This window comes from Fundulus heteroclitus, chromosome 22 (genome assembly GCF_011125445.2).
Source record: "Fundulus heteroclitus isolate FHET01 chromosome 22, MU-UCD_Fhet_4.1, whole genome shotgun sequence".
Classification (NCBI taxonomy): domain Eukaryota; kingdom Metazoa; phylum Chordata; class Actinopteri; order Cyprinodontiformes; family Fundulidae; genus Fundulus; species Fundulus heteroclitus.
In genome coordinates this window covers 33,150,981-33,175,065 of record NC_046382.1, presented here as the reverse complement: position 1 = coordinate 33,175,065, position 24,085 = coordinate 33,150,981, and the positions used below count along the sequence as shown (strand labels likewise).

General features: G+C 39.7%; 1 protein-coding gene across 1 annotated transcript in view; it reads left to right on the top strand.

Moving 5' to 3' along the window:
- Window positions 1–1,103: 1,103 nt before the first annotated feature.
- Window positions 1,104–24,085, top strand: part of LOC105927942 (calmodulin-lysine N-methyltransferase) — a 75,478-nt gene continuing 52,496 nt past the window's right edge. The window contains exons 1-3 of the mRNA XM_036126074.1: window positions 1,104–1,206; window positions 13,957–14,003; window positions 14,416–14,575. Coding sequence (XP_035981967.1) covers window positions 1,104–1,206; window positions 13,957–14,003; window positions 14,416–14,575 — 310 coding nt within the window. The remainder of the gene's footprint in view (window positions 1,207–13,956; window positions 14,004–14,415; window positions 14,576–24,085) is intronic.

Below are 24,085 nucleotides of genomic sequence, written 5' to 3'. Positions count from 1 at the left end.
CCGTTTTTCCTATCTCTGTACGGACTGAAGGAACACAGAGCGTAATGACATACATCATACTGCGAAAATATTCGCAATATGATGTATCTTACCTTCATTGAACTTATTTGGTCATCAGTCACCCCATCCAACCAGTCAAAACCTGGTTTTCCAGTCACTTCCACGATCACAGCTGTATAAAATCCAGACCATGCATGCAGACTGCTTCTACAAACATCTGTGAAAGAATGGGTCGCCTCAGGCGCTCAGTGAACTCCAGTGTGGTTCTGTGATAGGGCGCCACCTGTGCAACAGGTCCAGTCGTGAAATTTCCTTTCACTTATGTGAACGACCAACAACACAAAGGGGTAAACAGTTGTGAAGTGGAAAGAAAATTATACATGATTTGAAAATTTTTTGCAAATATAAAAACTGAAAAGGGTTATGTGCAAAAATATTCAGTCCCCTTTTCTCTGAGTGCAACCAATTGCCTTCGGAAGTTGCCTGATGATGGCTGATTCCTGAATTACCTGTGTGTAGTCTGATCTCGGCATAAATACAGCTGCTCTGTGATGCCTTAGAGGTTTGTTTAGAGAATGTTGGAGAACAAACAGCATCATGATCCATTTTCCGGAAATGGAAAGAGTATAGCCCAACTGTAAACCTACCAAGACAAGGTCGTCCACCTTAACTTACACGCCAAACAAGGAGAGCACTGATCAGAGATGATGCCAAGTGGCCCATGGAGACTCTGGATGAACAGCAGAGATCCACAGCTCAGGTGGGGACCAACTATTTGACATGCACTGCACAAATAAGGTCTTTATGGAAGAGGGGCAAGAAGAAAAGCATTGTTAAAAGAAAACCATAGGAAGCCCTGTTTGCATTTTTCCAGAAGCCATGTTGGTGACACAGCAAACACACGTGGAAGAAGGTGCTTCGGTCAGACGAGACCAAAGTCAAACTTTTTGGCCAAAATGTAAAACTTTATGTGTGACAGAGAGCTATCTCTGAACATCCCTGAACACACCATCCCCACTGTCAGATATGGTGGTGGCAGCATCATGCTCTGGGGGCGCTTCTCTTCAGCAGGGACAGAGAAGCTTGTCAAAGTTGATGGGAAGATGGACGGAGCCAAATACAGGGACATCTTGGAAGAAATCCTGTCGGAGTCTGTAAAAGACATGAGACTGGGGCGGAGGTTCGCCTTCCAGCAGGACAACGACCGTAAGCATAAAGCTGCAGAATCTGTGGCAAGATCTGAAAACTGCTGTTTACAAGCCCTCTCCGTTTAATCTGTTTTGCAAAGAAGAATGGACATGTTGTCTAATCCCTTACAAGGCCTTTGTTGGGCAGTAGTATAAAGCTTGAAACTCCACATTACTCCAGACTTTTTAAATTCACAAAGCTTCCGGGATAGAAAGTGAAACATCTTCAAACTTCGGAAAAAAGTCCAGTTGTTTGTTTTGTACGTTTTTTTACTTTTTTTTGTAATGACCATGACCTGGATGACTGAGAATCTTCACCAGCAAGAATAGACAAAAACTTCAGTCTCTAGATGTGCAAAGCTGGTAGAGACACACCCAAAAGGATTTGCAGCTGTAATTGTAGCAAAAGGTGGTTCCACTCAGGGGGGCTGAATACTTTTGTGTAATGCCCTTTTCAGCTTTTTATTAGTAAAAAAAAAATAATTATTTTCTTCTTGATGATTGTTTGCCACTCTGTGTTTGTCTTTCACATAAAATTCCAATAAAATCTATTTGTTTGTGGCTGTAATGTGACAATATGTGGAAAAATTCAAGAGGCATGAACATTTTTGCAAGCCACTTTGTCATATGTATATTTATTTATTCTTTTAAACCTGTACAGAACTTTGTGACTGAATATTTTGTTCTTTGGTCAAAAACACATAAAAGGTCGAAAAAATGTCCATAGTGGTGAGATTAACACTTTAAGGCTTTACTAGGACTGCCAAAAAGTTAGATGGTCACTGTAAGCCATAAGTCCAAAATGTCCAGTACCAAAAATAATTTGAAAATAGGGAAATGGAAATAACGATATCTTCTTAACAAAAATTGGTATTAAGTTATGAGCTGCTTAGAAAACAGTCTTTAGGTTTACTTTGTATACCAGATTGAAAAAAAAGATGCATCAATTAAAAACACCCAGTGCAGTGTGACATATTTGTCACATGCACCTGATTATCTGTGATGTTTTGTTCCAAAAAGACTTGATGATAGAAGTTATTTTTTCTTCTCCCCTTCCCTCGATTACCTGGCTACTTTGAAAGTGCCGAGTTGAACATTTTGCTTCAAGTAAGCAATTTCAATGACTGGAGACAGTTCTGCCATGGTACAATGGCGGACCAAGGGGCCACATCCATTATGTTCCAGCACGTCTGTGTGAGGGCTCCTTTGTCCCTTTGCACAAAAGACACACTCAAAAGGGTGCACAAGCAACTTTAGGGGTATATTCTGCATCACCTTCTGGAGATATTTTAGTTCTTTTTTCACATCAGTGTTCTGAATAATGATTTTATTCCACTGATTGTGTGTATTTGAGTGTCCGTCATTGTGATTTTTTCTGTATTTGACTTCGTGCTCGCAGAATCCCCAGTTTTAGGGTCAAAGTTAGTGGCTCCCCATCGCCGCAGTAAAGGCCCACCCCACTTGTACGTTTGAAAGGAGGCATTGGGGAAATGAGGAAATGACCTATGCTTATCCACACTACATGCTAGCTGTGCTCAAACAATCAGCATAGCATTAGTAGGGCCGCTGAATAGAGCCATCATGGCTGCCTAACACTGGGGAGCCAGTGATCTGCCTATGGGCTTTATGGAAAGTGGAGTTCCTGCAGAGCTGGCGAGAGCCAAGAGTAGAGGCCAAGAATGGACGCTCTTAGAAAATCGGCACAAATATCTTTGTGGGACGCTTCTTTTCTTTCGGTGTGCTCCTTTCCTTCTTTGCTGCATCTCTAATTCCTGCCCATTCATATATAGCATTCATGAAATATTTAGGTGTTTCTCTTAAAGCTAACCCTGCTTCAATTTACGCCAAGAAGAACATAGCCATTCCATGCTAAGGGAGATCCAGAGAGGGCTAAGCGTTCATCCATTGTCCCCAGGGTGTGCTCCTTTTGGCGTCCATGGGTGCTCTTTGTCCAGGGCTTTCACTGTGATTAGAGCATTTGAGTCAACGATTCACTTAAGACCTTCATTCTTTCTCCTTCCTGCTCTGTTTTTTTACTCACAAGATGCTCTCCTTCTTCCGTCCACTATCCCCTTACTCTCACACACTCTTTCAGGGTATATTACCTGCTCGTGTAATGCAGTTAAGCTCAGCAAGAAGCCTTTCCTTGGAATACCACTTAATTGCCCAAGTGGCAGGTGAGGTAAATGCACGACAGCCAGCGGAGGGCAGCGACCACAGACGGAGGCAGAGGAGGAGGGGGAGACAGAAAGTGAACAAGGAGAGGATGAGGAAGATGAGAGAGCAGGGGTGGGGGAACGTACCACCACCGACACTCCGGCTTGCCAGGGTTTATTCGTCCTCCTAGAGTGATCCTGACTTAGACTGTTGAGGACCATTGTGTCCTTAGTTAAGTGATTCATACAAAATAAGTAATTAATCAAAAGTAAAAAACATAAATTAAAAAAAAGAAGTAAAACATTTATAAGGGTCGGTGTTCTGTTTGAACAAGTTACAACCATCTAGCCTTTGGTTTGAAATAAGGTTTTAGAATCTGGAGCTGCTCCTCCTTTATTTACAATTGGTGTTTGATCTAAACCACTCCTTTGTAGCTCTGGCTGTATGTTTAAGGTCATTGTCCTGAAGATGAACCTCCATCCCGGTTCTAAGTCTGTCTGCCACCTCTTACAGGTTTTCCTCAAGGATTTCTGTGTATTTAGCTAGGTTCATGTTCCTATCAATGCTGACCAGCTTTCTGTTCCTAATGGGCAGGAAAAAAATCTCCACAGCATGATGCTGCCACCACCATGCAGTGTTAGTTTTCCTCTACACATAGAATTTTGCATCTAAAAAAAAATTACAGTGCAAATTGGACTTCTTATGGTTTAATATTTTCTTCCTTTTTCCCTTTCTGATGAGTTAATTCTCTTCTGCTTAAAACTTAACTTTAAATTAGCTTTTTTATTCATATTACTTAATCTAGTGTGTAAGTCGGGTGTAGGCCTGGGTGATGAACAAAAAATGTACTTATACCGAAATTCATGACAATGACCGACGTCATTTTGCCCATGTTGGTATTTTCGGTATTTTAAAAAAATGGAAAGAAAAGTTACTTTTGTCTTTTTGTGGCGGCGTACTGTTAGGCTAAGCTCATGTCCCTTTAAGACGCTGCGCTACGTGTACAGTCTGTAGTCATGTGACTGCTCCCCATCCTATCTGAGAGAAGAAGTGAAAAAGGAAAGCGAGGTTGAAAAAATTGGAGGAACATTCAAATGTTGAAGCGGCGGCAGTGGTAGAGCTGGTCAAGAAGGAAATGGAGCAGCTGTGAACAACGTTTCAGCCACAACTGGGGGCGGGGGCTTGTGTTATCGTACATTTATCGTTACCAACTGCTCAATATATTGTGATATTGATTTTAGGCCATATCGCTCAGCCATACTAGCCATGCTCAGGTAAATCCTGTATATGTGTTTTTGCCACTGTCACAGCCGAATTTCCCCTCTGTTGGACAATAAAGGCACTTCTTTTCTATATTTTTTTCCTTTTTGCTAACTTTTCCCTAATCATTAGGGCCTAATGAATAGATTTTTGGAGTACATGAGTAGTAGTGGTCTTGTTAGTAGATTATCCCACCTGAGCTATGGAGCTCTGTAGCTCCTCCAAAGTTCCCATGGGTCTCTTGGCTGCTTGTTCATAAATGTTCTCCAACAAAAAAAGGGGATTCAGATCAAAGTGGAGTGATTACCATGTCAAACCTATTGGATTTTTATTTGTAATTTTTTCACAACTTTATTTTAATTTATGATTTCATAACTCTGTTCTTCTGCTTTAAAAATTTATATCAAAATGAATTTACTGTTTGTTTTGCAACGTGAGAAAAAGTGAAAAAGGGGCCTGACTATCCCAGCCACTGCAACTTGCAAAGGATGGGGGGGGGGGGGGGGGTACTAAGAAAAGAGGGCAGAGAGGAGGAAAGGCAGAAGAAGGAGTTGACATTGCTCCTGGGTTAGTGCTCCAAAATGGAGTGCTAAAATCATTTCAGCTCAGATAAAGCTCTGGCAACTGCTGGGCTGCCTCAGGACGTCTCCTCTGCTCATCTGCCTCTCCAATGAAACGGCTGCACACGGCAAGCCTCAGGGCAGCCCGTCGCTCGCACGTAAACATGCAAAAGCTCATACGGAAACAGATGCAAATAAACAGACGCTTACTTGAATACAACACAGGCAGTGCTTTGCCACATGTGCAGACATCCACTGGCCTCTCAGAGTGAATTTGTCGCTCTGTAGTTTATTGCAGTTTAAGTGAATAAAGCGAAGCCAGAGGGGAATTCTTCCACTTCTGAACCTTTTGAATTAGCACTCTGCCACCATTACTCCACCTTCTTACCATTACTGCTCACATGCTTTAAGATCATCCATGTCTCGTGCTCAAAACTCACCAAATCCATTTTTTTTCTTCTGGTCTAAACTTTCCTGCTCAAATCTCTTTATAACCCGGGTTCCTCATCTCCAAAGACTAGACTCAAACGTTTTACCCTTGTCGTTTTATGTCTGACTGTAAAAAATATTTTACAGTCAAGGTTATGCATCGGGTTTGACTTTGCCTGTCATTATCACCACAAAATGAAAGGCTTTCTGATTTAGGAGGGGATCGATAAAAAAAAAAGTCAAATCAAACTAAGTAAAAGTATTGATTGGTTTGGAGCCAATGATGTGAATGAAGTGGGAATATAAGGTAAAAATCCTCAAATTTAAATGCAAAGATGTAGGATTTCCAATGTTAAATATTATTTAATTTATCAGAAAAATATTTTATTATTTATTATTGTTAGGGTATTACTACTTGATATAATTATTAAGAAATAATAGCCAAACGACTCTCAGTCTTTTTCATACATTTTTATAAATACCTGCCTGGTGAGGTTTAATATTGTAGAACAACAGATGGAGGGAATGTGCACTCTTTTGTTCTCAAACAGCAACTCTTGCACATATAAAATAATTACAATTTCTCCCCAAAATACAAGAATTTATTAACTGAGTACATCAACTTCAAGTTAAACAGCTTAATTTAACAAACTCTTTAGCTAGACTAGTAACGTTCAACTAAACTACTATGTAAAAATGAAATGACAGAGAAATGAAACACTATTTCAATAACATGTTTCAAAAATGGTTAACTGAATTGGTAATCAATAACATTTTTGAAACTTGATTCCTAATGCTGTGTTACCTAGCCATCACAGTGGGTGGCATTCTAGGGCCGATCGCAGCTCGGATAACGGAGGCACTGTTTAGCACATTTATGAGGACTTTGCTGACTTATTTTATGCAGGCTAATGAGATGAGAGGAAGGGAATTCACCGTTAAAATGGAGCAACCTCTCATTACCGTACGGTCAGTGTTTCAACCACTCATTAAAATAAAGTTTGTTGCAACTTTAAACCACAATGCAAAAGCAAAGGTTGTAGCATTAGGCCCAGTGGTTTGTTAGCACTCAAGCAGCTGGCCCCATAAACAAAGCAAAACACAATAAAATAAACAATATTTAGATGGTTTTACCCTCAACTGGTTTTCTCAGAAGCCGCCTTTTACAGTGAACCATTCAGATGGACAGGAGAGCACGTTGAGTGCAGCAGGTCCGGTGTGGAGGTGCGGTTTCCATGCCGTCTTCTCTCAGCGTAATTATAGACACCGCCTGTTCTTGGGGAATCTGTAATTCTTTTAGATTCTTTCTGCCGGAGCACAGATAGATCATTTCAGGCGGCTAGACTTATTTCCGCCTGGGGTGCAGTCATCGGCTTCTCAAACAGTAAACCTACTTTATTTTGGATCTGAGGTTTTCTTGAAGATCTAGTCTTTTACTTGGTCAGCAATTTGAGGACGTTCCCATGCTGGTCCTCCACAATGCAGCCTGTGGAGAGCTGTGGGCAAAGAGAGAGAGAGAGAGATGCTGTGGCTCCTTCCTGTGCATTCTGGAGTTCTTTATCAGTCTCTTTTGAGACAATTTGACCCAAACCGTCGAAAGAATTTGGTTTGAATGGTCAATACCTAAATTCCTGTCACTTCCCACAGTCAAGCAAGTTTCACATTCTTTTGGACTGAGATGTTGTCGACAAGGAACAAATACCTCTGCTCCACAACCTTCTAGCTTAGCTTGCTTCTCTACTCATAGACAAGCCTTTGGGGAAATATTTGAAAGTGAGGTGAAACAAAGATGGAGCTTTCTGGACTCAGTAAGAACAAATGGAGGCTTTCTAACCTAGGGGAACGCATTACCACCTGTCAAGCAGAGCAGCTTCATGCAATGGAGTTGTTTTACTTTCTGGGGTACAGGTATTGCCTTTTATTCAATTCAATACTATTTGATTTCACATAGTGCTAACTTACAACACATCATCTCAAGGAAGTCAGTTCTATTGAATCATCCACACAGATTGGTTAAATTGTTTTCTATCTGAAGGAAATCCAGCCGACTGCACTGAGTCATTGACTTGCAGCATTCACTCCTCCTGGATGAGCACGTAGCGGCAGTGGAAAGTCGCTTGCATTGTGTCATTTATTTTGGAGCGATCCCTCATACTGAGTATGCATGTAGCGACAGTGGGGAGGAAAACTCTAGCCTGACCAGCCAGACCGACTTATGCAATATCTGTTGTACACAACTTGTCGGTCAGGACAGGCTCAGACTCTCTGGACCAATCACAACGCGGGAGGCCGGAGTTTACGATCCGTCATTCTTTACCCATAATGCAGCAGCGCTTTTCGGTAACCATAACAGTGAAAATGGCAGCCCCAATGGTGTGATGTTTTTATGATTATTGTGTCCTGAAAGAGCTGGATATATCTTTAAAAACTCAACAACCAGCTGCTCTAAGGGCTAAAGCAGAGTGTGTTGCTAGGAGCTTTCTGCATCATATCCATAGTTATCTGATTGGTTCTAACCTGTTTCCGCTGACCCTGTTAGACCCACCTTTGAAATCGGCTTTCCAGACTGATATGCCATGTTTACGGCTTAAGTCAGTCTGGCTGGCCAGGCTCGGAAAAATCCCTTTTAACTTGAAGAAACCTCCAGTAGAACTAAGCTAAATCGAGTAGTAAAGGAGGAGTACAGCTTCTAAATGTTCAACTTTACCTAAATTAATCAGCTAGATGTTTGAAACTTGGACATAATTCAGTGTTTAAACAGAATAAAAACAAGTAAAATTGTGTTAGGTTTTGGTATTTTGAAAGCCCGGGTCTCATCTTTACTGAAGATGTGCAGACTAAACTTAAAAGCCAGGTCTTCAATTCTGTCATGAAGAGAGGTCCGATTTCCTGTCAGAGTTATAGCCGAACCTTGCTGAAGGCTACAAAAATAATCAAATAGTTGTCACTGTGACAAATAGTGTCGAACCAAACCGCAAACTTGTGATCATCAGTTGAGGGAACTATTCAAATAAAGCTTTAAATTCAGGTGCCTTGTTTTCAAGCCTATGGTTGAATCTGTGTAACAGTGTCCTGCTCTTCATTTTCCTATATAATGGGATGCAGAAGAAAAATGCCTCTGGATCATGATACACCCATAAAACCTTCATGGACATATTGCTGTTCACTCTTGTCGGAGCATAGTAAACTCCAATTATTTTAAGTGACCTGTAAGATTTTCTGCCAGAGCAAATTATACGTAAGCTGTCAATAATGTCTGAGTCAAACAACCTGCACAGCTACGGAGGCTAACAACGTTCACAACTGATTAGCAAAGTCTGACTGTAGCTATAATTTTCCTTATTAATCATTCAAAACCATTGGACATGGTGTAATTATTTGTAATAATATAGTTTTAGATGTTTCTTGTAGGTCATTGATGGAAGGCCGCATATGGATGTATGAAATATTGTTCATACATCCGTAAAATGTAAATGTAAACTGTGAGGTTAAACAGTTTAAATAAATCCACACCTGACAGTCCCACCCTCAACACCACTCTTTTCCAACCAAAACAAATCTGCCTCCCTTAAATTCTACTCTTTATTCTTCTCTTTGCTCCCTCTAATCTCTCCTCCTGATTCTTTTCTATTCTCTTTTTTTTTTTTCTGCCAGCATCTCCTCGCTGAGATAGAAAATCTGACTCTCATGTTTAAAGCATCAGTGCAGTCTCTGGGCAGACTTCTGGATTAACCACACTCTCCCTTTCTCACATGGTTCTCTTTGAATCGCCTCGTCTTTACTGTGTATATTTAGCTTTCTGTCGAACTCTGTGAGCTTACCAAAGTCCAGGCTTAAGGTACAAATAATTTTATTCAAATATTATTATTACAAATTATTAGTGAACTTGTACATGTTTTTGAAATAATCTCTTAAAATCCTGTTCTGGCCGTCCAAATCGATGCACCAAAGAAGCCAGCCACTGCTTTTTAAAGATGTGTAACATTTTGAAACAGTTTGATTAAACTATGAAGTGAATAATCACAGGTGTTACTGCTCTTAGAGAGATGCACAGAGAACCTGGTTGGCTGAACCAGATGATCTTCATCTTGACCGGCCGTTTGGATTTATAAATATCAGATCTATTTTTGATCATCGAACTCATGCGTCAGCGTTACCAGGGTGCGCTGAAAACGACGCTCTTCGGTGTGGAAGTTGCTGCTGCAAGAAACTATTTTCAGTGACGTCAGAAATGAAGCCAGACGAAAGCTAAAAGCTATTTAAATGGAATATTAGACAGGGGTGGAAGGTAATTAGTTACATTTACTCAAGTTACTGTAATTAAGTACAGTTTTGATATACTTTGTACTTTTTAAAGTAGTTTACAAAAGCTGAACTTTTATGTGTGCTTGACTATGATTTGATTCAAGTATTTTACTCAGTTACATTTAAAATCACATCGGTTACTATATACTAAATAAAGAAATAAACGATTTAATAAAACAACAACACTGAAAGCAGTGGCAGTGATCCATCAGCTGGGTTTAAGCTCAGAGTCATTAGATCCCAACATAGAGGCACATTTTACTGGCGCTAGCAAAAACACAGCAACAACAGATGAAGTTGACCACCGAAAGAAAGAGGAAAGCCCACGATCACGCTTAAGGGAACAGTTTAATATTAAGTACAAAAAGACAACAGCTTTATAATGCGATGTAGACTCTGTTTTTCTCGGTGCCTAATGAGATTGAGTCTTTGTTTTTAAAATCTCAACATCAAGCCTACGCAGGCATGTGGAGGGTAGTATACATGGTTTTAGAGTTTTGTGAAAAACATTTTCTAATTTCTCTTGGACAGTGGTGCATAACATGCTAATGTTTTTTTTTTCCTTTTTTTTTTATTTACCGGAGTAATCAAAAGCTAAAAATAGCATCATTATCACTAAACAGCATCTAATTGCTACATATAGGACTCAATAGGTGGAGAGTGTCTGGTTTATTTTTAAGAATTCGACCATGTAAACATGCTAAGTTAGCATTGCTAACTAATATTTTTACTTTTTTTTTGTTCAAAGAGTGAATGGGCCTCTCAGGCAGCCACTGTGAACGAGCCATACTTGTTCTTCCTTTTTCCTCTCATGAACCAGAACAGCGGCAAATACTATCTGAGGCCCGTTGCATCTAAACCATAGCAGCGTGTCTTTTGCATTGCACAATCTGACCTGAGAAGGAGTTTGCTGGGATGAACTTCATCAAGGCTTCTTTGTTTGATGCAGCAAATCAGGGCGCCTTATAGGGGACAAAGTTGGGACACCAGGGCCCCTGAATGATAGGGGCCCCAAAAAAGAAAATGTTATATATGTATGAGCTTTCGGGATTATTTAGATTTTTTTGTCACGTGGCCCAAAACTCGTTGCGGCAACCCTGCAGCAAATTGCTCTGTGAATGATACTGTAAAAATGCCAGAGAGGGAATTAGTGGCAGCTGACACATTTTCTCATATTTTTTCATTCTTTCCTTTAAAAGCCAAGAAACAAGAGGAAAAAAGTAAATCACACTCAGATTTTCATTGATATCATCGCATTCTTTCCTCATTTTCAGTCACCCCTTTTTTTTTTTTGCTTGGTTTTCACGTCTGCTTTCATAATTATTTGCATGCATCGTCGTTCATGAAAGCATGTCGCTTCTTTAAGGTGACAGCCTATAATCTGACAAGCTTCCATCGATCCCCAACCATACGGGCCTCAGCCGCTCGCTTTGAGGCAATCAGCGAGTGGAGCTCTGCAAAGCTTCTCGGCCAGCTATTCCCAAACCTGTGTGCTCATGTGTTTATTAGTGATACAATCTTTGCTCCTTGCTTTTGTCTCTTCCCATCTCTTCCCACACCTTCCTCCATCTCTCATTTGATTTTTCCTACTCTCTGTAATTGTGTGCCTGCTGTGTTTTTCTGCCACTTCTCTGGGTCCATACTTCAGGAACCCCTCACTTCCCTGTATTTCCCTTTGCTCAGAAAGCTCACTTTGGGCTGACAACAGTTGCACATCAGATGTAATTTCATCAAGTGTGTACTCTCTACTCTTATTTGTTGTCCGCAAGGACTGCAGGGCTTGATGGGATGGGTGTTAAAGAAAGGCAGTTTAGGATGTGGTGGCCGAGCTCGGTGCATCCGCGTTGGCTGGAGTGCAGTCTGATTTTGGTTTATCCTCACTTCATCCGAACTATGTGTCTTTTTCCGCAACCAGAGTGGGGCTTTAGAAAACAGAACACATTTTTATTGGTGAGCGTCCATTTTATTGGGTTTTGATAACTGTATGTATGTTATGTTAACGTTCACAACAAGATACTTATCCGCCATTTACGTCACTGTCTTGGTTCGTAATACACATCCACACAGACTTCTCCACAACAGTAAGAGTCATTGCTCCACAAAAAAAAAAAAAAACATTGTAAATTACGGTGCCGTTTACGTCTTACCTTTCTTCTTGTTATGATGTGGTCGGCAAAACCGAGACGCCAGTATCCGCATTTTTGTCTGTGCTGTGTAACACTGGCACTTCATGAGGTGGAAGAGACTGGACTTGGTGCTGGGCTTTTGGGTCACGGCATGGCTCAGCGGGACCCTTTCTTTTCCCAAACACTTCCTGCAAAACACTGGATGGCTGTTCTATGGCAATCCACGAGGGACATTTAACCAATATGTATAAAACAGCAATAAGGAAACCAGTTAGCTTCCTCAAATGTTCTTATACATCTTCTCTTTAACAGCTGCAAAGCTAATATATGTTAGCTAACTTTTTGGTTAGCTCTGCCCGCCACTCAGTGACGGTTCTACACCAAATTTAGCAGGGGGACCAGGGTGGGACCAGTGTTTTTTCATGTGGGCACAGAACAAAAGATTGGGGGGGGACTAAACAAGTCAATATTTCATAATTTCATATAATAAATGAGCCAAAGAGCCAGTTGTGGCTCTGGAACTGCAGGTGGTAGACCCCTGATCCTATCTCAGTACGACTGGAGCTCAGCGTGAAACAGTTTAATTTTAAAATTATTGTTAGAGTAAAACCGTAAAGGTAAAAAACACAATTGGTCCAAGTGATCAATCAGTTACGGTATCTTTGTCAGCATATATCGTTCTAAGAAATGTATTAAAAGTCATGTCTTTAGTACAGGGGCCAGGACCAGTTCGACAGGGGCACTGGCCCTTGCTGGCCCCCGTCTAGAACCGCCCCTGCCGCCACTGGTTATGATGATGTTATCTATAACATTTATTTATTGTAACTTTGATTTTATTATTTAAACTAAACAAAATATGAAAAGAAAATTTACAAAATTAAAATTTGATGTTTATTGTGCAGATTATTTAATGTTTTTGTTGTTCTGCTTTATAAAGTAACAGAAGTGCTACAAGCTGATACCAGCTGGTTTTCTTGTCGGGCTATTCGATCTGGCAGTGAGCAGCAACAGGTGGTGGAGGGGCAGCGCTGCTTTACTCTACGCTGATACACATGGTTCTCAAACTGTGGCGCTGGGATCGCTGGTGGTGTTTGAGTTCCCTTTGAAGTACTTTGGAAAAATCGTATCAATTGTTTGCGAGGTAAATATCAACAAACTATAATGCAGCAAAACACAAACTAAACTAAACTATATCCCACATTAAATCTTTGAAACCAATTGGATTTATTGACTTCTGTTAGCAATACAACCTAATAATAATGTTTTTATCTGCAATTTGTATGAATGCTGCTGAAACAAGTTTACGAAAAGTGGTTATTTATAATTGTATGTTGAAGCATTTAAGAAGATTCAAATTGTCAGACGTGTAAATGAAATGTTTTTTTTTTCTTTCCTGCGGCTCACACTGCAGTTTAGATGCAAGGCAGCAATACTGGACTTTTAAAGTTTTGTGCCAGCGGCAAACCTCCGACTTTCCCACAAATGATACCTGTTTCCAGGGAGCTTAAAGTTAACTTTTTATACTTCAAACTTTAAAAATTCAACTTGTGAGTGAAAACTGAACCCCTACTTGCACTACAAACTTCAGCCAATGAAGTGGAGCCAACAATTAAATGAGCTTTAAGTAAGATATTTACTTTAAAATCAACCTAAATCATTCTCATTTGTCACCTGGGATGAATGTAACATTCCCTATAAACAATCGCTCCTCTCCATCAACAATGTTGGAGTCACATTTTTCTCCTTTTTAACCTAAAGGTATGATCCAGAACTACTTCAGTTCAGAGTTTGACCCGTGGCAGCACTTCAGGAAGCTTCTGGAGATGATGTGATGAATCTTTGTAAATTATTCAGAGACTCTGAAACAGATCCTTGATAGGTAGCAGAGACACTCCAATGACCTCTCTCAGTTCCCCTCACTTTCCTCTGCAGGGCTGTCTTTTAACACAGTGATCCAGCACAGAGTGTTAAATCACTGGGTATAAAAAAAAGTCCACAACTAAGATGGCAAAACTTGGGAAAACTGATGTTTTGCATGAAATGAAACGACAATTCTGCACTTTAAGCTCGCCTTGACAGTCGTAACAGCCAGATTAGATTCACGAAGAGAGACGCGCCGACAGACAAGTGAAAACAGATAAAATGAGAACCAGATGTGTATTTTATCTTATTGCTTTTCAAGCTTTATGACAAAACTCAGTAAGACGGGGAGACAGGCGGTCGGAGAAACAAGCAGACAGTTACAGGGGCAGTTAGACAGGCAGTCAGCCCTGGCATTTGTAGCAGATAAGTAAGCTATCAGAGGAGGGGGATAAATAGCAGAGTAAAGATTGGTCCTAGCCCCCTCTGAGAGGTGTGGGGGGCCACGATGCAGGCGTGGTGGGCAGATAGCCCCCTGCTCTCATTATACTCTGCCTAATCCAAAACGATGTTTACTCAGAGAGAGAGAGAGAGAGAGAGGCAGAGACGGGGCCACGCTTATCGAAGCCCTGCACAGTCTTCGGAGCGTGCGCGCGAGTGCCTGTTTGTGGGCGTGTGTGGGTGCGCGGAGGTGAGTGTGCGTTAAAATGAGCCTATTCCAATGGAAAAAAGGATCAGGAATGTCTCCAAGGCGGGCGCTGTTGGCTAGAATGTCGATGCTTATCACACACTGCCGGGCTCTTCTGGTGAAAGGCGAAAAGGCTATCTAAACTGCTTATTCACAGCTTGTGTATTTACCATTTCAGCAAGGCAGAGTCATCAATCTGTAATTGCTATTAATATTAACATGTTGCTGTTAGTAGTTCGGGCTTTTATACAGCCTTGCCTAATCTGATTTGCCAGGGGATAAAGGTCCTTTAAACCTAACAATAGTTTTGACTTTCTGATGTTGAAATGCTAAAATATAACTAATAGTTATTGTTTTTGTTCTTTACCCTGTTGACTTTTAGCTATTTTGCAGCAAAACACTTGACTGCGGTTAGAACCCACTTTATAGACTCCTGGATGTTCTAAAAAAAAAAAAGCTACAGAACCTCTTTCATTTTGGAGGTTTTGCATTGATTGTCTAATACATGTGTAAATACTTCCATTTTCTTACACGACAATCTTTAAACAGTTAGCTTAAAGGCTGTCCAAATTACAAGTACATGTTAGTAGATGTGAAATTTTCGGAAAACTATATTGTAACTCAATTCAAAAAGTCAAACTCATCTACAGCTGAAACAAAATGTTTACAAGCTGCATAAAAGACGAGAAACATTTTTTTCTTCCTGTCTGACATCAATTCAGACCAGACTTTTTATGTTTTAGGTCAGTTGGAATAACCACAATTAATCAATTTTTTTTAATCACTAGAAAAGTGAGAGGAATGAATTTCTTTCTCTCAACTGCATGAGTGGAGCGACATCCTTTGGCTGAAATCTTTGAATGCTAAGGAAATGTTGAAAAAAAAGCTAATAAAAATAATTTTTTGCAGCCCTAATAGGCCTAAAACGGCAAAGGTTTAGTCTGGTTTGATGCCAGATTTTGATGAATGTAAATATATAGTTTCAAATTTAGATTAAATACAGTGATATATTTCAAGTGTTTATTTCAGCTTATTCTAAAAAGCCAAATGTAGCTTTTCTTAAAACTACTGAAGTTCATGTCTATTCCACTGCACAGTACATGCACTTAATTATTGGTTGAGGCTGCCTTTGCATGAACTGCTGCATCAGTGCAGCTTTGTTTTAATAGCAGCTTTCTGCCTCTATTGCAAGAAGGAAATGCATGAAGTATATGAGTCTTTGTGTATTATATCTATATAATGCGTGAATTTCGCTTTGGACCTGGTTCATTAAATAAATCAAAGATATTCATATTTACTGGGAAGTTATTCTAAATCACGAGCAGTCTTTATTTTGCAAATATTCCAAAAGAATCATAATCTTTTTTTTCCTTTGAAAAGACCATTTAAGGGACTTTAAAACGTATTTTAAAAAACATTACTGCAATCAGAAATTCAATCCAGTATGAACCTTGTGATTCTTCTGCAATTCTTTATGTTTGATAAATTTGATTTTTTTTTTCTCTTTAAGTTCAATTTGTTTTGTGATGGCATTCATGATCTGTGATGTTTTCTCTATCTGTCCTTAAAGACGAAAGCCTTTCAGTAAAAATGATTACAAAAATGCTATTTCTGCTCTCTTATAAAACAAATGACTCCCTCTTTAAGAAGCAATTGCTTAGGATTCATAGTATTATCGTGTCCTTGTTGATGTTCAGGTGTTTTAAAGCTCCCACATCTTAAAGTGAACAGTTTTTTTTTCTTTTTTCATTTCACCTGTGCAGAACACACACTTGCAGGCACCGAGGTGGTCTTATGAACTGTGCGTGCACTGTGTCTAGGCTGGCCGGGGTAATCCTGGCCTCCACTAAAGTAGCCGTGTGAGCGAACAGATTGTCAGTTGATCATGGCCAGCAGAGAGCCTTATCCCTTATTGGATCGGCCATGGAGGAGGCTTAGGAATTATCTGAGGCCTCACTTAATGTGGAGACGGATCACCACAAGCGAGCCACAGAGCCTGAAAACCACGCTGAGCCCGAGGGGAGGGAGAGCAGGACCGCCGTGTGCATCACAGGGATGTGTGTTTGCGTGCCACATAGTGGCGTTGGTGTGTGCTCGCAGCAACGCCACGGCCCACTTAACCCCATCTTGACATATCTTGCCCACTTCCCCTCTGTGATATTTGTCTTATATCGTTGCTATCCCATCCTTCTTCCTCCTACCTGCTTCCATTGTGACACCCCCCGCATAGGAAAGGAAGACATAAAAACAGCATTTCAAATATTATTTTCTACCCTTCCTGCTGTGAGCAGTCTTTATTTAGGAGCAGTAACTGTAAAGCACAGTTTTACAAATAACTTAACATAAAGATTAAATTATTACAAAGGTGATCAGCTGTGTGTATTTATGTAGGATTTTAATCCTTACCAAAACTTTAAGGTTTCCAAACTGCTATTTCCAAATCCAACATGTTTTTGAGCCAACAGAGGTTGGAAGCTAAAAATGTTTCCTCCACTCCATTCAGCCTTCCCTCCTATCTGCTTTAAATTGGGTTCTCTCTCACTCTCTTGCAGTCTAAATAAACTACTGAAATGATTTGAAATGTCATAAAAATGGTTTCCTTCAGAAAAAAAAATATTTTTATGTGATATATACACCACTTAATTTTTGAATATCCATCTGATGCTGAAAATAGCAATATTACAGTTATTTATTTAATCACCGTGAAAATGTTCTTGCTGAAGAGTATTGCTGCCTGCAGGACCTGGTTGTGCTTTAGATATGGTGTGTTCAGTGACACCATAAAAGATCAGATTTTTGTCTTTCGAACTGCTAATAAGTCAGGTTCTCTGTGGATCTTTACTCCTATGCCTTCTTTGCATTGTTTTTCTTTTTCCATTTTGTATTTTTTTTTCTGATTTGTTTGACTTTCTCATTTTCTGTCTATTTCTCTGTCAACATCTGCATTATCTATTCCTATGTATAACAATAAAAATCTTTTTTTTTTACCCACCTACATACAGCTATGAGAGTCTCATTCACGGTCCACATTTTTATAGCTTTGTCTCTATTGCCTTTTACGTGTTTTTCCCTTCATTTTCATAGTTGACCAAATGGTGAAAACCAAACTTTTTATCCAAGACAAAGGAGGCAAAGCCAGGTTTCTGTTGTTGAAAACAACTGTTTTTAGGATTTAGTATTTTATTCGTACTAATAAAACGTACTAATAAAATACGTTTTATTAGTAGCAAAAGCAGAACTTGCTCGCACAAAACTAATATCTGACCTTCAGGAGACTTCAAGAAGAGTCCATAGATTTAAAAATAAAAAACTTGAGTTAAACATTATGCTATCTTTTAGATGAAAGTTGTTGGGCTCTTTTTAATTAAGTCATGGTCCAGAGAACAGAGTAACAGCCTAATCTCAATCACTTTTAGCTTAGCTTGGCTTAGCTAGTGAGATAGGGTAATATTGCCCGTCTGGATTCCCGTTCAGGCTCTCAAAATAGCCCTTTAGCTAATTCCTTCCCTGCTTTTAGCTACCTGGCCTTTAAAGGCTTTGGCATTTCCCAGAAAGATCAGGAAGAGGTGCTTCAGATGAAGTAGCTGGGTTTCCATGTTATCTTTTTTTAGTGCATAACCCAAAAGTGGATATGGAGAAGGACAAAACAGAAAGGGTGATGGATAATCTGTCCCGTGCGTCTAATTACTGACAGCTAGAGAAGCCAGATTAGTGTCTCGTTAAGTCAAGGTTGTACAAGAGGCCAGCAGCAGGTCGTTGGGATCAGGAGGGATGACATTAAGGACACTACAACTTAACAGTAGATTTAGTTGACAGGGTCAGTGCCTGCTGTTTTTTAAACACTTTAAAAACAGCAGGCACTGACCAAAGTGCTGAACGAAAAGAATGATTTAAAATAAACAAATAAAACATTAGAATTTAAAGCAAATAAAATCCAAGTAAAGGTTGCAACATGAAAATACAACATAGACATAACTAACAACCCCTGGTGGGTCAAGGGCAAAAGAGAAGAGGAGGGTTTATTTATTTTATTAATTTGAGCAACAGATCTTTTACAGAGTTTGGCAAATAGCCGACAAAACATTGTCCATGATGATGAGGGTTTTAAGAGAAGAATTTTGATAATGACTAGTGATGAGGCATTTCTAATTTGCAGCTGCAAAACATTCCCTAATTTGGGAGCTGCAACGGCAAACGCCCGTCGCCAACCTTCTGCAGAGTCCACCGCTACAAACCTCCAGAACCTCACATGGCCTTCAGGTTAGCTAGAGAACAGTCAGCAACCATCATGGAATGAAGTGCAATGCAAAGCGTCTGATGCATTGGTGTAAAACATGCAGCCACTGGACTCCAGAGCAGCAGAGGTGCGTTCTGTGAAGTGACTAATCTGGTGATCTGACGGACAAGCAGAACAGTACTCGTCTGATTGGACTGGGCCGAGTGTAAGTTTGGTGGAGTGGAGGATTCTGGTGTGGGGCTATCTTTCAGGAGCGGTACTTGGAACCATAGTTCCAGTAAAAGGATCTCTGAATGTTTCAGCAGACCAAGAGATTTTGGACAACTCCTTACTCCCAACTTTGTGGGAACAGTTTGGGGCTAGCCCCTTTCTCTTCCAACATGATTGTGCACCAGAGCACAAACCAGGGTCCAGAAAGATATGATGGATGAGAAGGTTTGGTGTGGCTGACCTTGACTGTTCTGGTAAAAGGTTCCCATAAAAACACTCCAGAACCTTGTGGACAGCCTTCCTGAAGAGTTGAAATCTGTTACAGTTGCAAAGGTTGGACCAACGCCATATTGAACCCTATGGACTAAGAATGGGACGTCACTTAAGTTCATATGTGAGTCAAGGAAGGCTAGTCACTACTTTTAGCTATAAGGTGTACATCTGAATTCACACTTACTTGGCTCCGTTAAAATACAGAGTTCTACTTGGAGATGTTTTCTCTACAGTCTCAAATAGGCACTAATGGGCTGGTTTATCAACTCACTACACAGAGGGAAAAATGAGAAAAGAAAAGAAACTCAAAAGTAAGGAAGTAAACAAGATACATCTTCAAAATGATTAACACAGAAAATCTACTCGTACTCCTTACAAACAAGCATTCTCAAGATTTACTTCTCATGATGATGAGTGTGGTGGCACCATTTGAATGGAAGGGGTGTTATCGCAGTTCTCCGTCTGTAAGGAGGACCATGAGAAATACTGTCAACTTTTTCACATGACAGTAAAGTATTAGACCGACTTAAAGGTTTTAATCCAAACATGCGTTAAAGTAAGTTTACTTTGTGGCGTTACAAAAGTAAAGATTAGCATAAAAATGGTTACCTTTAAGATGTACTGATGGATTAATTCATAACATGTTTATTTCATGGATAACTTTCCAAAAAGTCCTTTTCAATCAACAAAGAACATAACAAAACTCCTGAATGAATGGATGACTTGAAAGGTTTTACACTCAGAGAAAAATAAAATAAATAGAAATGTGACTCACTATACTATATTTCCCAACACAACATTAGTGGTTCCCCTTTTGTGGGAACCACTTATAATTTATACCATATATTTATACACACCACTATATTAAAAAATGACACATAACCACTTTTTTTCCTCACTGTTGGACATTTTGACATATTTGTTTTTCATTTTTGAGGGTCAGTTAGCATTACCAGAGGTATTTATATTTGCTAAACGCCAGAATAATGGTAGAGAATATTTTTTTCAAATTTTCTTGAAATTCTTAAGTTGGCATATACACTTCCTTAATATTTGGTAGTACTGCTCTAGAAACGGTATGACTTGGGTCAATCATTTTGGACGTCCTTTCATAAAATTTTAACAGTAGTTTGCTGAGATTTTTGCATTTCCTCCTTTGAGATTAAGGCTTTTCTTTACGGCCACTTTTAAACATTTACTTTTTTTATGGTATGATTAGCCTCGTTAACAGTTTAGCAGACCCAACCCAAGCTTTAACCTCCTGAATGAGGAATTAGGATGTTGCTTCCATATTTCCCTACATAATGTTCTTTCCCCAGGATCCTGTCAATTCCCCATTTCTTTGTATGTTGTGGTTTAACATCTTCTTCCTCCCTGAACAGCCTTTCAGCCCATGCTGAAAGTTTTACGGTGGATAACGCTGCTCTCTGACACCCAGTCGCCGTCTTTGCAAGGGGTTTTGCTTTTGTTCTGAGGTTGATATGCACATTGCACAACAAAACACGTTCATTACCGTCGTAACAGATTACCCTGTTGACAAGGGGTGGTTCCTGAGACCAATAACTGTATTGACCAGAGACTCGCACACATAACACTGAAACGCAAAACTATTTCCTCTCCCTCATCAGGTAATTGAAGGTGAGAAATAATTTCATTATCCTCAGGAAGAGTAATCTGTTCTCTGTTCCTGATCCCTTCATTTCCTACAGTGCTTCTTGACCTGGGACGCTCTCTCTTTCTCACTCACACACAAACACACACATACACACACACTCACTCACAAACACCCATGGACCGCATACTTATCCCACATGCAGCCCCACACTCGTGCACACAGCACACACAGTTTTTTTTTTTTTATCACCCTAGGCTATTAATGTTATTGGAGATGTGGATTAACCACCAGGTTCACATATGCTTTACAAAGCCCCATTACTTTGAGTTGTCTTGCTCTCTCACACATACGTGTGGGTTCGCACACTTTCTTACAATCTCACACCAACACACACAGATTTCAGACAAGACAAAGCAATCTGAGAGTATTGCTTTGCTTTTGGAGAGCAGACGCAGGCCTTTAGAAGATTATCAGGGTCCAATGCGACTGCTTTTTTTTCATCTTCTTCACACCCCAACCCCAGCTGGTCTCTCTGTTTCACATGAGCAGATGTAGAAATGCCCTGACGGATCCCTCAGATAACTCTACAATAATGTCTTCAGCAAAATTAGAACCTTAAGAGAAAAAAAAAAACTTTCATATTGGCCCCTGCCTCTGAGTGGTGCATTACACCCAGTTTAATGTTACATTACCACCCTCTACTGTTCAGCTGCCCTAGATGTTTGGGGGGGGGGGGGGGGGGTCCCCCTCATGTCAAGCGTCATGTGCTGACTTGCAGAGGAGGAGCTGAACTGTCATTTCATAGGCCAAAGATGTCTGTTCACATGCAATTATGTTACATGTGAGCACATAATCAGGAGAAAAGGGGTCAAAGTTCAAATCAGATGACACTGAGGGGGTTCAACACACATACCAGCACGGCTTATTTTAAGCGTCAAACAATATTGATGAATTTCTTCAGTTTGTGAGCACCGGATATCTTATACAGCCACAATGTGTGCCATATATATATATATATATATATATATATATATATATATATATATATATATATATGTATATGTATATATGTATATATATATATGTATATGTATATATGTATATGTATGTATATATATATGTGTGTATATATATATGTGTGTGTATATATATATGTGTGTATATATGCAATATTCAATAAGATTTTATTTATATAGTGCCAATTCACAACACGTCATCTCAAGGAACTTCATCATACACACAATATTTCCCATGTAATAGAAGATTGAAGAGTCACCCACACTGATAAGATATTAAAGAGACATTCATACTATTTTTTGTTCTCCTTCTAAAACCCCCAAAATATTTGGTTTGTGATTGAGGCATAAACCACAAATCTGTTCTAAGAGACAGCAGGGTCAACCTTTTCTCTTACAGCCCTTGCTAAGATGTGTAAGTTTCACTGGTTGACTATTGTGCAAATAAAAAAAAATATTGCTTTTTAAATAATCCCCAAAGATAACTGCATCCATTAAAGACATTATTTTGCTTTTGAATATTTTTATTTTTACACCTTGACTCTGTTGATTTGTGTAAAACTCTAACTGCAGGCATTTCAGACTAGTTTATACAGTTTCAGAGCAACAATCTTTCATGCTATTTAAAATGCCGAAATCGTAATAAAGTTTTCAAATACTTTTTCAGCAGTCAGGTGGAAACCTCTGGAAGACCCATGCTAAGACATCATTGGCAACGAATCCATCAGTGTTAAAAAGCTCAGCGTGATAACAAGCAGGACTTCAGTGGGGTACGCCCTGGACTGGATAGAAACCTGAAGTCTTTGGTCTAATGAAAAAACTGTCTGAACCACAAGTCTTAAGATGGATCCTAGCATGTATTGAATTGGTTTATGCATTCATATTACAACCCATTTGAACATACAATATCTCCTTCCTTTTTGTGCTTTGTGGGGTCTTTTCCAAACACAAATCACCCAGAACCAGGACTTGGAGATGATAAAAAAAATTAAGGGGTGCTGAAATATTTTTGGAACCATTCATGGAAGCACACATTTTCTATGTTTTCCCATTTTGTCGCATATGTGGCCTTTATTTTACAGTAGGCTGACAGGAAATGGGGTTGTGAGAGAGAGGGGAAGACGTGCTACAGAGGCCCACAGGCCGGGACGGCCGTGTCGAGGACTGAGGCCTCCGTACACGGGTTGTATTCCTTACTGCTGCAGCGCCCCTGCATGCTGAGCACATAGTTTCTACCTGATTACAAAGAGAAGAGGATGTTTGTCTTCATGTGTGTAATTGCAACTCAGTTTGAGGGTGTGGGACTGTTGAGTGAAAAAATATTTCCCCGCTTACAGATTTGTTCTATTTTTGCTTTTTTTTCTATCGCACCGGAAAGGTTTCAGATAATCAGGTTTTAATATCAGACAGAGATATCTTGATTAAATACAAAATCAGGTTTCAAGTGGCGATCTCATTTCTTGAGGGAAAAGAAAAAAAACAAAGTAAAAAACAACAAAGTAACTGGACTTGTTTTCCGAAGTTTGAAGACGTTTCGCTTCCTATCCAGGAAGCTTTCTCAATTCAAAAAGTCTGGAGTAATGTGGAGTATCAAGCTTTATACTACTGCCCAACAAAGGCCTTGTAATGGCTTAGATAACATGCAAATTCAACAGAAACTGGTCTAAGCCATCACAAGGCCTTTGTTGGGCTTGTAATGGCTTTGTTGTTTTTTTTACTTTTTTTGGAATGACCATGACCTGGATGACTGAGAATCTTCACCAGCAAAAGAAAAAACACAATCCAATCCTGGCTGGCCCTATATGAAAATGTAAACACGTGCTTAACCTGATAGGTGGTTGTTGTGCCAACCTGTCACTAAGCGTTTATGATAACAAAGAATTAATTTGTGGGAGAATATGGGTTCTCCTTTCTTTGCAGAAATGATTTTAATTCAGCCACATTGGACATTTTTGAGCTTGCATCTTTCAACCTAATACAACCAGTAATGGCCTAGTCAAAGTCCCATGCCAATTCCTAAATACAGATTTCTTTTTTCTTTTAAAAGTCATGCAGAAGTGGATCATTGCCCTGCTACATAAACCAAGTGTGCTTGAGCTTAAGGTCACAGATTGATTGATGTCATTTTCCTTCAGGACGTCCTGGTAGAAATCAGAGTTCTT